This window comes from Platalea leucorodia, assembly GCF_965183815.1.
Source record: "Platalea leucorodia genome assembly, chromosome: 19".
Lineage (NCBI taxonomy): Eukaryota > Metazoa > Chordata > Aves > Pelecaniformes > Threskiornithidae > Platalea > Platalea leucorodia.
In genome coordinates this window covers 7,562,148-7,575,590 of record NC_138841.1, presented here as the reverse complement: position 1 = coordinate 7,575,590, position 13,443 = coordinate 7,562,148, and the positions used below count along the sequence as shown (strand labels likewise).

General features: G+C 59.2%; 1 protein-coding gene across 2 annotated transcripts in view; it reads left to right on the top strand.

Annotated features, from left to right (window-relative positions):
* Positions 1-13,067, top strand: part of KIF21B (kinesin family member 21B) — a 39,734-nt gene extending 26,667 nt beyond the window's left edge. The window contains exons 20-35 of one of the 2 annotated variants that reach the window (XM_082330384.1): positions 7-201; positions 1,025-1,126; positions 1,264-1,429; positions 1,729-1,789; positions 2,115-2,172; positions 2,680-2,885; positions 3,373-3,447; positions 3,616-3,729; positions 4,415-4,453; positions 6,264-6,400; positions 6,702-6,882; positions 7,531-7,695; positions 8,230-8,347; positions 9,096-9,266; positions 9,717-9,916; positions 11,208-13,067. In XM_082330384.1, the coding sequence (XP_082186510.1) occupies positions 7-201; positions 1,025-1,126; positions 1,264-1,429; positions 1,729-1,789; positions 2,115-2,172; positions 2,680-2,885; positions 3,373-3,447; positions 3,616-3,729; positions 4,415-4,453; positions 6,264-6,400; positions 6,702-6,882; positions 7,531-7,695; positions 8,230-8,347; positions 9,096-9,266; positions 9,717-9,916; positions 11,208-11,262 (2,043 nt within the window). In that variant the 3' untranslated portion in view covers positions 11,263-13,067. The remainder of the gene's footprint in view (positions 1-6; positions 202-1,024; positions 1,127-1,263; positions 1,430-1,728; positions 1,790-2,114; positions 2,173-2,679; positions 2,886-3,372; positions 3,448-3,615; positions 3,730-4,414; positions 4,454-6,263; positions 6,401-6,701; positions 6,883-7,530; positions 7,696-8,229; positions 8,348-9,095; positions 9,267-9,716; positions 9,917-11,207) is intronic. The other variant, XM_082330385.1, reaches the window with a different exon arrangement.
* The last annotated feature ends 376 nt before the right edge of the window (positions 13,068-13,443 follow it).

Here is a 13,443-nt window from a genome sequence, read left to right as displayed (position 1 = left end):
CCCCAGAAACGCGAGGAGCTGGCACTGCTGCAGGAAGCATTGCTGGGTAAGAGGGCGAAACTGCAGGCAGAGAGCCCCAAGGAGCAGAAGGGGCTGCAGGAGCTGAACGAGGAGATCGAGGTGCTGGGGGCCAACATCGACTACATCAACGACAGCATTTCCGACTGCCAGGCCACCATCATGCAGATCGAGGAGACCAAGGTGGGCGGCTGGACTGGGCCCAGCTGGCAGGGAGAGAGCCGGAGCATCCCTGGGAGGCGAGGGCGTCCTTGGGCACAGCCAAGCTGGGCATCCCTGAGTCCTCCTCTGAGCCATGTCACACACTCGGTGGGGCTGCACCCACACAGTCACTTCTCATTAGGTGGTTAATTGTGGAGGGGAGTGCTGCCAGGTCCTTGCACATCCATGAACAGGTTGCCAGTGCCCCCATGCCCCACCGCCCTGGGATGTAGGGAAGCTGGGGCTCCCGTCCTGCCCATGGGACTGGTGGTCATTTGTCCCCATGGGAGTTTCATGTGCTGGCAACATCCCGGGGAGTTTGGCACTGAAGATGCCCCAGAAACCCTGAAGGTTTTGTGTCTGGTTTTGACACTGGGTGTGCTGCAGAGATGCTGTGTGGCTCCTGGCTCCCCTCTACTGGCTGCAGCCTGGGCTGGAGGCTGTGTGCTGTCCCCGGCTGTCACCTAGGTTGCTGGGGAAGAAGGGGCTGTTGTTAATTCACACTAGCCTTTGGGCCGGTGACCTGATCTGGTATGGGTTTGGGTGAGGCTGGTGTCTGCAGATTAGGGCCTAATTAAGTGTTGGCACCAGGATTCCTGTAGCAACACAGAAGCCTTTCAGGTTGCGTTGGCCATTTCCATGGCTGGATCTCCCCAGTCCACTTGGGCAGACTGAGGAGAGCAAGTGTCGGGACTGGGCAGTACTGGCAGGGCAGTGGAGGTGCTGTGCTGGCCCGTTCTGCCCATCACATGCCCAGCGTCAAAGCTCCCCCGCTGCATCCAACGCCCGTCCCTCCGTGTTTCAGGAGGAGCTGGACTCCACGGACACCTCGGTGGTGATCAGCTCCTGCTCCCTGGCCGAAGCCCGGCTCCTGCTGGACAATTTCCTGAAGGCCTCCATTGACAAGGTGCGGGGCCAAGCTGGGACCGGGATGGATGATGGGGTTTCCCGCAGCTGGGGAGAGGAGCAGGGTGCCAGGGTGGAGACCTGGTGGTGGGGACCCGAGACACCCACCTGAGGCGCAGTGTGGCTGTCCTTCCCCAGGGGCTGCAGGTGGCACAGAAGGAGGCCCAGATCCGCCTGCTGGAGGGGCGCCTGCGGCAGACGGACGTGACCAGCTCCTCTCAGAACCACGCCATCCTGGACGCCCTGCGGGAGAAGGCTGAGTCGCATCCTGAGCTGCAGGCCCTGATCCACAATGTCCAGCAAGGTGGGACCCAGGGCTGGCGCGTCCCCGGGCCGGGCATGCTGCCTGTGGGGCGAGGTGCCCACCTGCACCGGCCCCCCAAGAAACACCTAGAGGTGCCACGGCTGGGAGCAGTGTGCCCAGGGCTGACCCGAGGGTGATGCTGGGTGGGGACCTGTGCTCCAGCCACCACACAACTGGGACGAGGACTGGGTCCCTGCCCCCAACTGCCTGGGCTGTCCCCTCCGCCGCATGGTTCAGACGGGGCTCGGCACGATGGGGTCCCCTCTGCGCTGCTGATGTGCTGTCTCCCTCCTGCACAGAGAATGGCTACACCAGCACGGACGAGGAGGTCTCAGAGTTCAGCCTGGCTTCAGATGGGAGGTGAGCGCCCAGCCCTGCCCTGCCCAAGCTGGTGGTGACCGGGGAGGCCAGGGGTGGGTCGGATGTCCTGGTGCCACCCGTGGGACCTTGCAGATGGACATGGATGAACAAAGCCCCACCTAAGCTTTCCTGTGGTGCCCAGCCCTTGGCAAGGGAAGCAGAGATGCCACTTAGACACCAGCAGGGAGTGAAGACTAGGTCATCCCTTGGAGAAAGGGTGCTGGGGAGCAGGGGGTGACCCAAGGAGTCTGGTGGGCTAGTGGCAGCTGGCTCTCTGAAAGGAGTTTGGCACTGAAGATCCATCTTTGCTCCTTTCTTCTTGCAGCATCTCCCAGTCTTTCACCATGAAGGGCTCAGCAAGCCAGGATGACTTCAAGTTCAAGGTTAGTTGGCCTTTCTGTGTGGCCCTGTCACAGGGAATGGGAGGAGGGATGGAGGGGCATGTTGCTCAGTGATGCTCCAGGCAGTCTGACCCTTGGAGAGCCAGGCTTGGCATAAGGCAGTACGGCTGGTCTCTGGGTGGGGTCAGCTCTATGCAAGGGGAACCCAGGCCTCCTGGTCCTGTGGTTCTCTGAAGCACCAGAGACTTGGGAAACATCCACCGCATCAGCCGATGCCCTCCAGATTTGAGTGGGCACCAAGGAGGTCCCTGTGCAGCGCTGCATCCATTGTGGGCAAAGGTGGAGGATAGCGCCCGTTGTTCTGCACAGGCTGTCACATTTGCTTAGAGGATGGAGAGTCAGCACTGTGATGGGCATCCCAGCGTGATGCAGGCGGAACTCAGCCTCCTGTGGCCAGAGAGCACGAGCTGCTCCATCCCACAGCTCTCTGGCTGCTCCCGCTGTCCTCCCCCCGTGCTGCCTGTGCCTGAGCCCTCTGCCCTGCTCTAGGGAGAGCCCAAGCTCTCGGGGCAGATGAAGGCAGTGTCGGCTGAGTGTCTAGGACCCACGCTGGACGTCTCCACCAAGAACATCACCAAGTCCTTGGCATCCCTCATGGAGATCAAAGAAGATGGGATCAGCTTCTCCATCCGAGACCCCTATTACAAGGAGAAGGTGTCGCGCACCATCAGCCTACCCACGCGAGGAAGCACCTTGTGAGCATGGGGTGATGGGTCTCTGGGCACCGGGAGGCTCATGGAGGCATGGGCCAGCAGATGGGAAGCTGTGCTTGGCTGCGGAGTTGTGGAGTGGTGAGGGTGAGCCTGGTTCTGCATCTACCCAGGCTTGTCTGCAGCAAGCAGTGGTGGATTTCTCCAGTGGGACTTGGAGAGTGTCTAGGACCACGTTGGTATCCTCTGCAGATGGAGAGAAGGGCACTCCAGGAGGAGGGAAAGAAGCGGGGGATGTGCGAGGGTCTCTGACTCACTGCCCTGGGTTATCAGCCTCCGTGGAGGCTTCTTGGGTTGCCAAAAGCCTCCGCTCTCATGGGATGACTCAAGGCATCCTCTGATCTTGTGATTGTGACTCCAGGGCAGCCCAAGTTCTCCACTTGCTCTGCTGGGGAAGGACGTGGGTGTTCAGCATGGAGGGATCCCAGCGGGGGGGACAGGCACCCACTATGCTCTGTTTCACTTGCTTTAGTCCCAGGCAATCTCGTGGCTCGGACACTTCACCTCTGACAAGGAGGAAATCCTATGACCGTGGGCAACCTGCCAGGTGAGCTTGGGAGCTGGAGAAATGGCAACATGGGCAGGGAGAGGCTGGGTGGCCCAGACAAGTGGGGAGAGATGCTGACTGGGGCAGCTCTTGCTGGGCCCTGGTGTGCCAGGCAGCTTCCAGGTGAGCAGTTCCTGAGTCGTGTCCCTCTAATCCTTCCTGGCTCAGGCCTCCAGATGTTGGCTTCACACCTCCCTCATCCCCACCCACCCGTCCACGCAACGACCGCAATGTCTTCTCTCGTCTCACGAGCAACCAGAGCCAGGGGTCTGCCTTGGATAAGTAAGTCCTGGTGGGGTGGGAGGGTCCGAGTGAGGGCGACCCATACCGTAACAGCAAATGGCACATACCAGGTCCCACGGTGGGGTGTAGGAGCACAGGACCTGGGTCGGCTCCAGCCAGCCTCCTGCCACCATTTTCACTCCCTGCTCCTCTCCACGAGGGAGCAGATGCTCTGCAACGGCCATGCTGGACCCTTGCCCTCTCCCGCCTGCTGTGTGTCTCCTCCAAGCTGGCCGCTTGCAGGAGCTCGCAGTCCTGGCCTCTGGCTAAGCCTTACTTGGAGACACAGTGGTGCCAGACTTGGACCACTGGAAAAGGCTCTGGAGCAGGACAGGGTGAGGCGGGATGGGGGCTCGCAGGAAGCTGAAGGACTGGCACCAACCCACAAACGCTGGTCCAGCCTCCTGCTGCAGCAGGTCGGGCAGCTGCCCTCATCTTGGAGCATTGCTAGCAGCGCTGACATTCCCTGATGGAGACCTGCTGTCTGATCCTCACATGCCCTCCTGCTCCTCTGCCCTCTCCCCTGGTTCTCCGTGTGTGCTTCTCTTTCTCCCTCCCTCCCCTCCTCCTTCTCTCTGTCCTACACTGGCTTGGATGCAATAACAATCCTCCATCTCTGACTCCTCTGCTGCCTCTTCTAGTCTGGGTTTTCTCTCCCATAATCCTGCTAATTTTCTGCCCCTAGGTCTGATGACAGCGATTCCTCTGTCTCGGAGGTGCTGAGGTATAGACAACTTTCTATTTATTATCCCTTCCTCCTCTGCTCTTTCTCTCTGTCTCATGAGCTTGCTCTCCCTCGTCCCTGCATGCTCCACCTGCGCCTTGCTGCTCTCCCCTGCCTCCCAGCTTGCGTGTGCTGTCCCCTCCTGGCATGCCACCTCCGGTAGCTGACACTGTCCCCTCGGTTGCGAGTTCAAACCGTTCCTGCTCTGATCAGCCCTTGGAAACGTGGCACTGGGCTCACCTACGGGCACTGGCTGGTTTGGGGTGGCAGCATGTTCTCCTCCATCTCTGATGGGCTCTCATCAGCATGGTGCCACCATGTCCCATCCCATCCCCCAGCTCTCCAGCAGGATGGTGTGATGCTGGGGAAGGGGGCAAGCAACCCTGGGCGCTCCCAGCGTGTCCTTCTTGCAAGCATCTTCCAGGCAAATATCTCCAGGTGCTCTCCACACCTGGTGTGCTTCCCTGGTGCTGGGTTGTGGGTGGGTAGATCACCCAAAGAAACTAAGTCAGATCGTGGTGCAGAGCTCAGCAGGTGCTCCTGGGCTTGTCCCACTGCACCCTCCTGCCTATGGAGGTTTCCCAACACGAGGGCCGCCTTTCCCTCATCCTTTAGGAACGTCAGCCCTCCAGCACCCGGGTGTCCCCTCACATTGCCCATGCCCTGGGTTCCCGCAGTCCCTGGGGAGGTGGCACCAGACGTGGCTGTGCCGGGCAGTTTGCTGTCAGGCAGCAAGGCGACGTCCATCGGTAACATCTCACCCCGGGGAGCCGGGATTTCCATTTAGATTCAGCGTCACCTCGAGACTGGTAGAAACACTAGGGGTCAGGGGAGGGCTGCTGCGTTTGAGTTTGTCAGTGCAGCTGCTAACTGAGAGAGATCACATGTGTGTGATTTCCAAACCCAAATTAACGAGCCTGTGTTTGTTGTTTGTCCTCATGACTAATGCAAACCTTACGTGGCCTCGGGCCTGCTCTTCTCCAGCCGTGTGCCTCAGTTTCCCTGCCTATAAGAAGAGACTAGCACAACCCAGGGCCCCACGGCCGTGGGAAAGCCGTGCTTTGGGATGCCAGCCGGGAAGAGCTGTTGGTGGCCATGCACACTTGGGTCTGGAAGGGTAGGGTCCTCAGCACCCCAAGCACCGCTAAAGTGGAGGGGATTGGCAGATGCTGTGTCCAGAGGGACAGGCAGCAGGTGTCCCTTGGGGGAAGGTTTGGCAGGGATAGGTCCTCTCCTGCCCAGAGCCAGCGGTGGGCGCAGGGCTTCCACAGCCATGGTGACAGGGACACAGGGTGGAAATGCCGGTGCTGTCCTTTTGTCACCCTTGTGTAAAGGAGCGGGGCCCTGTCTCCAAATGCCACCAGCCACAGGCTGACAGCCTCCAAGGAACTGGGGTGCTGGATATTGGTACCCTGAAACATTTATCCCAGCAGAGCTTCAGGCTGGAGAAGTTTGTCCCAAACTGACCTGAGGACCGATGAGCTGGGTCTTCTGGCTCCTTGGGTCTGTGCTGGCCAGGCGTGAGAGGTTCAGCAGGAGCGCAGAGGCCACTAGGCAAGCCCCTCTTTCCCAGTCTGTATTGCTGGGACAGAGGCAGTAGGCAGGGGCTGCTCCTGGGGAGATTCCCAGGGTTTCCACAAAGACCTTTGCCCAGACATGCCGGGTTCAGATGGAGGGGCCCATCGCACTGCCAGGTGGTGGAAGATGCTTGGGGTGAGGCAGCTCTCGCTCTCCCATGCCCCTGGGACTGCGTAGCGCAGTGCCTTTCCACACACACCCCACCATGCTTGTTCTTTCTTTCCCACGCAAGGGGCATCATTAACCCGGTGGGCGGCACCAAGAACGCCCGGACAGCCCCGCTGCAGTGCGTCTCCATGGCAGAAGGACACACCAAGCCTGTGCTCTGCCTGGATGCCACCGACGAGCTGCTTTTCACTGGGTCCAAAGGTGCGTGATGGACAGAGAGGGTGTGGGGGTTACTGGCCTGCAGACGCTATGGGAGCAGGTCAGCGTGGGGGAGTACGTGAAGTGCCGGGCACCATGGGAATGGTTCCTCCTGGGCCTCTCTCCTGTCCTCAGTGTTAAGCCTTGCCCTGCACTGCCTCGGTGCTGGGGCTGGCTGGCTCCTTTCCTCTGCCCTGTGGCTGGGGGGAGGCAATGCTCAGAAGGGGTATTGCCCCCATGCCACCATGCCCTCGGAGGGACCCCTCCCAGCCCGACACTCTTGGGCACATTCCTCCTCCCGCAGACCGGAGCTGCAAAATGTGGAACCTGGTGACGGGCCAAGAAATTGCTTCCCTCAAGGGTCACCCAAACAATGTGGTTTCCATCAAGTACTGCAGCCACACGGGCCTGGTGTTCACCGTGTCCACGTCATACATCAAAGTGTGGGACATCCGGGACTCAGCCCGCTGCATCCGCACCCTCACGTATGTGGCAGGCGGTAACAACTGTGGGGGGACCCTGGGCACTCTGGGCATCTCTGGCTTTGCAGAAGCCAGTCCTGGGACCTGCTGGGGCTGGGGACAGGGCCAAGTACCAGCTGCTTTAGTGCCAGTTTGCAGTGCTGCATCCTTAGGGAACAGGGAGGTTGGGAGAGAGCTTGGGGTGAGGCGACCTGTGTGGACCTCCTGCAGCAAAGGCTCAGGGTACAGAGCTTTGAAGAGATTTGCAGCCATGTCTGGGGATGGCCGAGAGAGCCAGCAGCTCCGTAGAGGAGGCGCAGCCCCCAACAGCATCGTGGCTGAATAAATTACAGGCTCGCCAGTGGGAAACTTAGATCTTTATGAGGAGCTTGAGGACTGGAAAGGAGCATGGGGCAGGCTGTAGCAGTGGTCTGCCGGTCATGCACATGCCCGACATCCTTGGCTCCCTCTGCAAGGAGGGCACTGGCCTAGGGGACAGAGGTCTTGTTGATCCCATTGTGGCCAGAGAGATGGTGATATCTCTAAGGCCTTCCCCCGATGTGGGACCCACCTGTGCCAGCCTGGAGCCAACAGCCCCGTGCGGTTCCTCAGTGAGGCCTTGGTGGCTCTGATCTCTGCTCATCCTCCCCCCTTGACCACTCTCTCCCTTAGGTCTTCTGGACAGGTGATCTCTGGGGACGCGTGTGCTGGGACCACCACCCGCACTGTCACCAGTGTGCAGGGGGAGCACCAGATCAACCAGATTGCTCTCAACCCCACTGGCACCATGCTCTATGCTGCCACTGGTAACTCCGTCCGCATCTGGGAGCTGAGCAGGTGAGGGGGTGGTGCTGGGGCAGGCAGGACATCTTACAGATGCTGAGGGGACACTGTCTGCTCAGAGGGGCCTGAAATGACTCCCCCCAGGGAAAGTGAAAACCTTTTTAGCAATGGAAGTTACCTGGAATAAGGATTTTCAGGACCCTTTCCCATGGGACCCAAGGGGTGATGAGCAGCAATGGGGCTACTTGGAGTGGGGGTTTTGTCCATGAGCTGGTCAGAGCTTAGGAGAAGGGGAAAGATGTGGGATGGGCAGCAGTACCCCCCTGGGTTTGCCATTGCCCCCCTCCCTGCCAGGTGGGCTGACCCCGTGCTGCAGCCTAGGCTCTGTCGCCAGACGTTGGCATGCCCCGAGGCTGCCCTCCTCCCCTGGCATCACTAGGAAGAGGGGTGTCCCTGCTCGCAGTCCCCCAAAGGGAACAGCCCTACTGGGGGGACTCCAGGGTTCTGGGGGGTCCCTGCCTGGGAGAGCCCCTTGGAGGAGCTTCGGCACTGGGGAAGGGCCTGGCTGATCCATGTTATTGAACTCAGGTTGCAGCCCATTGGGAAGCTGAGTGGCCACATCGGGCCTGTGATGTGTCTGACGGTAAACCAGACAGCGAGCAACCATGACCTGGTGGTCACAGGCTCCAAAGATCACTATGTCAAGGTACTCTCCTCCTTGGCGAGCAGAGCCCTGTGTCCCATAGGGAAGCCCAGATGTTGGCAACCCTAAGGTCTCTTCTCTCCTCCTGATATCTGAGCCCAGATTGTTTTCACCTCTGCATGTGAGTTTTTTGCATATCTCCTCAACCCAAATCTTGCCTTTTGCTTGGTCCACAATACAAATGCACCTTTGGAGGTGGATTTGCATTTCTCCTATCCCTAGGGCTCTATGGCTGGTACTTGCATGTTATGGCTGACCCAGATTAACGGCTCGCCCTGTTCTGCTCGATTCTCCCCTATACAGATGCTTTGTGCGTGCTCGGTCACAGCTCCAGCACAGCAAGAGCTTGCCCCTCCCTTTTAGGTTTTCGCTGTTTTTTAGCAGGTCAAATTGGAGCTGGCACCAGGGGAGTGAAGAGTGATGGTGAGATGATGAGGGAGGCAGAATCCCACTCTTCTGACAGCTGCAAGCTGTCAGCTTGGCTCATGGAGGTGTGTGAAAGCTCACCATGAGTAAAATGCAGCAGAATGGGGGCTGTGTCTGGTGGCAGACCTCCCCTGATGGTGGCAGGACCCCTGGGGAGACCTCAGCCCCAAAAAAGCCTCCACTGGCCAATGCCCACTCCCCTTTCCAGCATCGCTCTGGGTGCCCTGAGCCTAGAAAACAGAGGGTGATGGCCAAGTTCTCCAAGAGAGGGTCAGCTCTGTTTCCAGTGCCATCTGGGGTCTTCCACCCACTGTTTTTCCCCCAGGTGTTTGAGATTGCTGAGGGCATGGTGGGCAATATTGGCCCCACTCACAACTTTGAGCCCCCTCACTATGACGGCATCGAGTGCCTGGCCATCCAGGGAGACGTCCTCTTCAGTGGCTCCAGGGACAACGGCATAAAGAAGTGGGATCTGGAGCAGCAGGAACTTATCCAGGTCTGGAGGGGAGCATACGGCACAGGGCCTTGGGGTAACGTGGGGCAGAGGAGCATTTGCTGCTGGGGGTCTGGGGGGGACCTGGTGCCAGTGTCCTGCACTGCCAGATTCCCAAGAATGGGAGTTCCCTCTCTGGTCAGCTCAGTGCATGTGCGAGGTGGCTCTGTACCCCTGTGAGTTTCTGCTGTAGGGCACTCGGGATGTGCCCCTGGTGCACAGGCTGCCGGGTGTTGTGGTCCTCTCTGAAGACAGGATTGTTGTCTCCTGCCCAGGGGACAAACCAAGCCCTGACTTTTGAATCCATCCCCTTGGCCTCCTAACTTTGCATCACTAGCCCCACGATCCAGATCAGCCCCAGGGCAACAGTGAGGGTCTGAGCCTCCCAGTTTGGGTGCTGGTGGTGCTGAAATGAGGTTGGTCATTATCTCTGCTCTGTGCCCATACCTACAGCAAATCCCCAATGCGCACAAAGACTGGGTCTGTGCCCTGGCCTTCATCCCTGGCCGCCCCATGGTGCTGAGTGCCTGCCGAGGAGGCATGATCAAAGTCTGGAACGTGGACACCTTCACCCCGGTTGGGGAGATCAAAGGGCACGACAGCCCCATCAATGCCATCTGCACCAACTCAAAGCACATCTTCACCGCCTCCAGGTGAGCCCTGGGCTTGCTGCTCCCCAGAGCCCCTGGGAGGTAGGAGCCCCCTGGATTGAGCTGTCATCCCCGGGCCTGGGTGGGTTTGCGCTGAGTGGACGGGGAGCAGGGAGGGAGGGAAGGGGGGAGTCTCGCAGCTTTCTAGTCCCTCCACTGCTTCATCTCGTCTTGCCCGCCTTAGCCTGCCCCATGATGCGGCCTGCCCACTGCAGTGCCAAGAGCTATTCCCCTGGCCGTCCCCTGCCCGCACTCCGGTGACGCCCCGGGTTATCCCCCATGCAGGGACCCTTCTCCCCCGGGGCTGGGCATCCTCTGCTGCTCTCGGGGAGCTCTTTGGCAGCAAGACTCTGATATCTTCTTTTCGACCATGTCCCTTTTCTCCCTTCCTTTTTCTCTGTCTCTCTCTCTCTGTCTCTCCTCCTCCCCACCGCCAATCTGTGCCACAGTGACTGCCGGGTAAAGTTATGGAATTACGTGCCTGGGCTCACCCCTTGCCTTCCACGACGCGTCCTTGCCATAAAGGGCCGTGCTACTAGTCTGCCTTGACCCTCCTGCTCTTTCTGACTCTCTTGCTCATGCACTCTCCTTCTGTCTTTTCTTTCCTTTTCTCTTTCTCTCCATCTCTTTCTCCCTCTGTCTTTCTCTCTGTTGCTTGCTTTTGCTCCTCCCTCTCTCTTTTTCTTTCTTTCCCTCTGGTCTGAGCTGCTTCTTCACGGTATGAAACTATTTTGCGTTTTTCCCCACTTGATAAATCTTTGCTAGAAGTGACTTGCCCCTCTGTCCCAGCCATACCCCCGCGTTCCTTTGTTTGGTTTTTTTTTTTCCTAACCTTGCCGAGTGCCCACGTCTTCTGTGGCAGCTCCGTGGAAACTGTGGCTTGCATGGATGGTGGGGCGGGAGTCGGCAGCCACCCCCAAAGCAGCCCATGTCCTGGGGAGACCAAGCGCAGCAGCTCCCTGCGGTGTCACTGCTTTGACCTGGTTAGAGCTCATTCACGGGGTGCAGGAGTCCTCTTGTCGGGGTCAGCCCTGGAGGTCACCATCTCCCTTTGTTCCCAGTTGCTGCCAGTGGGGTGAGTTGGAGGCTGAGCCCCACTGGGCCTGCCTGCTCCCTAAAACAGATTGGGCAACCTCCTGCCGAGAGAAAAGAGCCTGGAAGTCTTTGTGGGCTGCATGCTGCCATGGGCTGGGGGTGGGGAGTGTTTCTGCTCGCAGTGCCTCTCTGCAGCACGTCTGCGGGGCTCCTGCGGGAACCCTGGGGTCACGCCGTCCCTCTCACCTTTGTTTCTCAGCGACTTGACAGTGAAGCTCTGGAGCGGGAGGAGGTTACCTGCGGGGTCAAACTAGGAACTGCAAAAAGACTGGAAGATGTGACAGGAGGGTGAAGGTCGGGGTACCTCTCCCTTGCTATCAAGACCCTGTCATCTACAGGAGCTTAGCCCAGGGACAGGGATTTCTTTGTGCCTGACCCAACAGGGTGGACGATGTCCCATCTGGCACTTTGAGCACTGCCAGCTCCTGTGAGGAGGCAGCTCCATGGGGCGCTGTCGGCTCCACCTTCCCTCCTGCTGAGGTTTCATGATGGTTTTCCAGTGACCAGGAAATGTTTGGTCTCTCTTCTCACCCATCCTGCTGCAACGCCTGCCAGGACTTCTGGGGGTCAGAGTTCCTTGGCTACTTCTCGGAGACACCCAATTCCCTCCTGCCACTGTGGGCTCGTGTGGCCTCCACCGTGATGTGCTGCTTCTGTCCCTTTTGGCTCCGGGGCCGGTTCCTGCAGGAGTCTTTCTCCACTCCATGGCCATGAGGACATTTGGTGTCTGCTGGCCAGGACCACAGCATAGAGGGGCTGCTTCTTTGGAGACATTACTTGTGGGACAGCCTCTCTGCTGTGGGGGGTCTGCAGAAGGATTTCTACGTAGTCCCATCATTCCCTATCCTCCGTCTACCCGTCCCCAGCAGTTGGAGGTGTGCACCTCTGAGCTCCTTTGCCACGTCCCAAATGTGGAGGCATAGCAAGCCTGGGAAGATCTCCGTCGGGCGACTTCCAGACAAACCCTCTGCAGTTCCCTTCGACGTTCTCCAAACCCCCATCATAAACTCAGCTGACCCACGGCTCTTGGGCTCTTCCCCATGTGCCCACTCTGCTCTGCACTAGGGAAGGGCTGCTTAGCCCTGCTCTTGACACCCTGGCCCTCAGCAGGGGTTTTGTGGTGAGTTCCTGCAGCATGTTAACCCCCTTGAGATGGAGAAGCAAAACAAGAACAGAGGTTACAGGGCAAAGAAGCCAAGGCTGGATTTTTCACTCCCACCCCTGTAGCCCATCTTGGTTTGCCATCACTGGGAGCTGGAAGCTATAACTCCTTCCCCCAAGCTCTGCTCTCAGCCTCCTACCAGGGAGGGGGCTAGCTCAGGGCTGGCCCGTTGGGAGCCGGAGGGGGCCCAGCGAGGCACGGAGCAGCTGAAGTTCGGGCCAGGATGGAGTAGGCTGTCCCGGGTGTGGGGTGAGGAAGGGGTTGCACACACTGATCTCGCACAAGTCCCCTGCTTCACCCCGCGCTTGAAGGACAATCCTGCAGTGGATGATCTTGCACAATCCAACCTCCATGAAAGGCTGGGGGCTCCGTCCAGGAGTGCGTCCCCAAGGACACAGCTTCTCCAGGCTTCCCTCCTCCCTCTCCTGTGCAAGGGGCTGGCAAAGCCCTAGTCTCACACTGGAGCTTTCCTCCATCTCTCCCATGGCTCGTTGGACCATCCCCTGCTCCGTCCTGCCCTGGCCCAGGCAGGGCTTGTTGCGGGGTAGCTGAGGAGACCCCAGGAGTGATGCTCTTGCCTCGCGTGCTCTCACTTCCCCTCTGTCACAGAAGAAGCAGCATTTGAACTCAAATTTAAGGCTTTCTCCTTGTGATCCCACCAGCACTGAAATGGGATCTCAGAGGCCAGGGGCTCCAGGACCTGCCCTGTAAAGCACAAACTGTTTTCCCTCTGCTTTGTCCAACCATGGTGACTCATGGCCAGGCCCCAGGTCATTTGCCACCAGCCCTCCTTAAAACCATTCCAGGTGGAGCATGGGAATTCCCCTGCATCTTGAAAGGCAGGAGCATCTCTATTGATTTGATAGGGTTTTTTTGCCTTTTGAGGGGAGAAAACCCATCCTGCTGCCTTGCCTCGGTGGAGGGCGTGATGGCGTGTGTGGGCGTGACCCTGCCCAGGACCGTGACCGGTCCCTCATGATCGTGGCCGAGCCCTGCACAGCCCAGGACCGGCAGCTGCATCGAGGCGAGGAGCCCTCCTGCCATGGCTGGTGGAGAAGCGGTGCCAGCGCCGGCAGCTCTGGGCCGTGTGTCCTGCGGGACTGGAGGAGGCAAACAAAAACGCACGGGGCACCGCAGCCGCTGGAGTAACGCACAGATGTGGGGGGCTGGTGGAGCTGTTCCCCTCCAAGCCTGTCTTGGAGAGGATTTCCCTGCTCATTCCTTAGCCAGTTCAACCTTTGCTTGGCTGGGGGACGGTGGGTGGGTGGGTGTG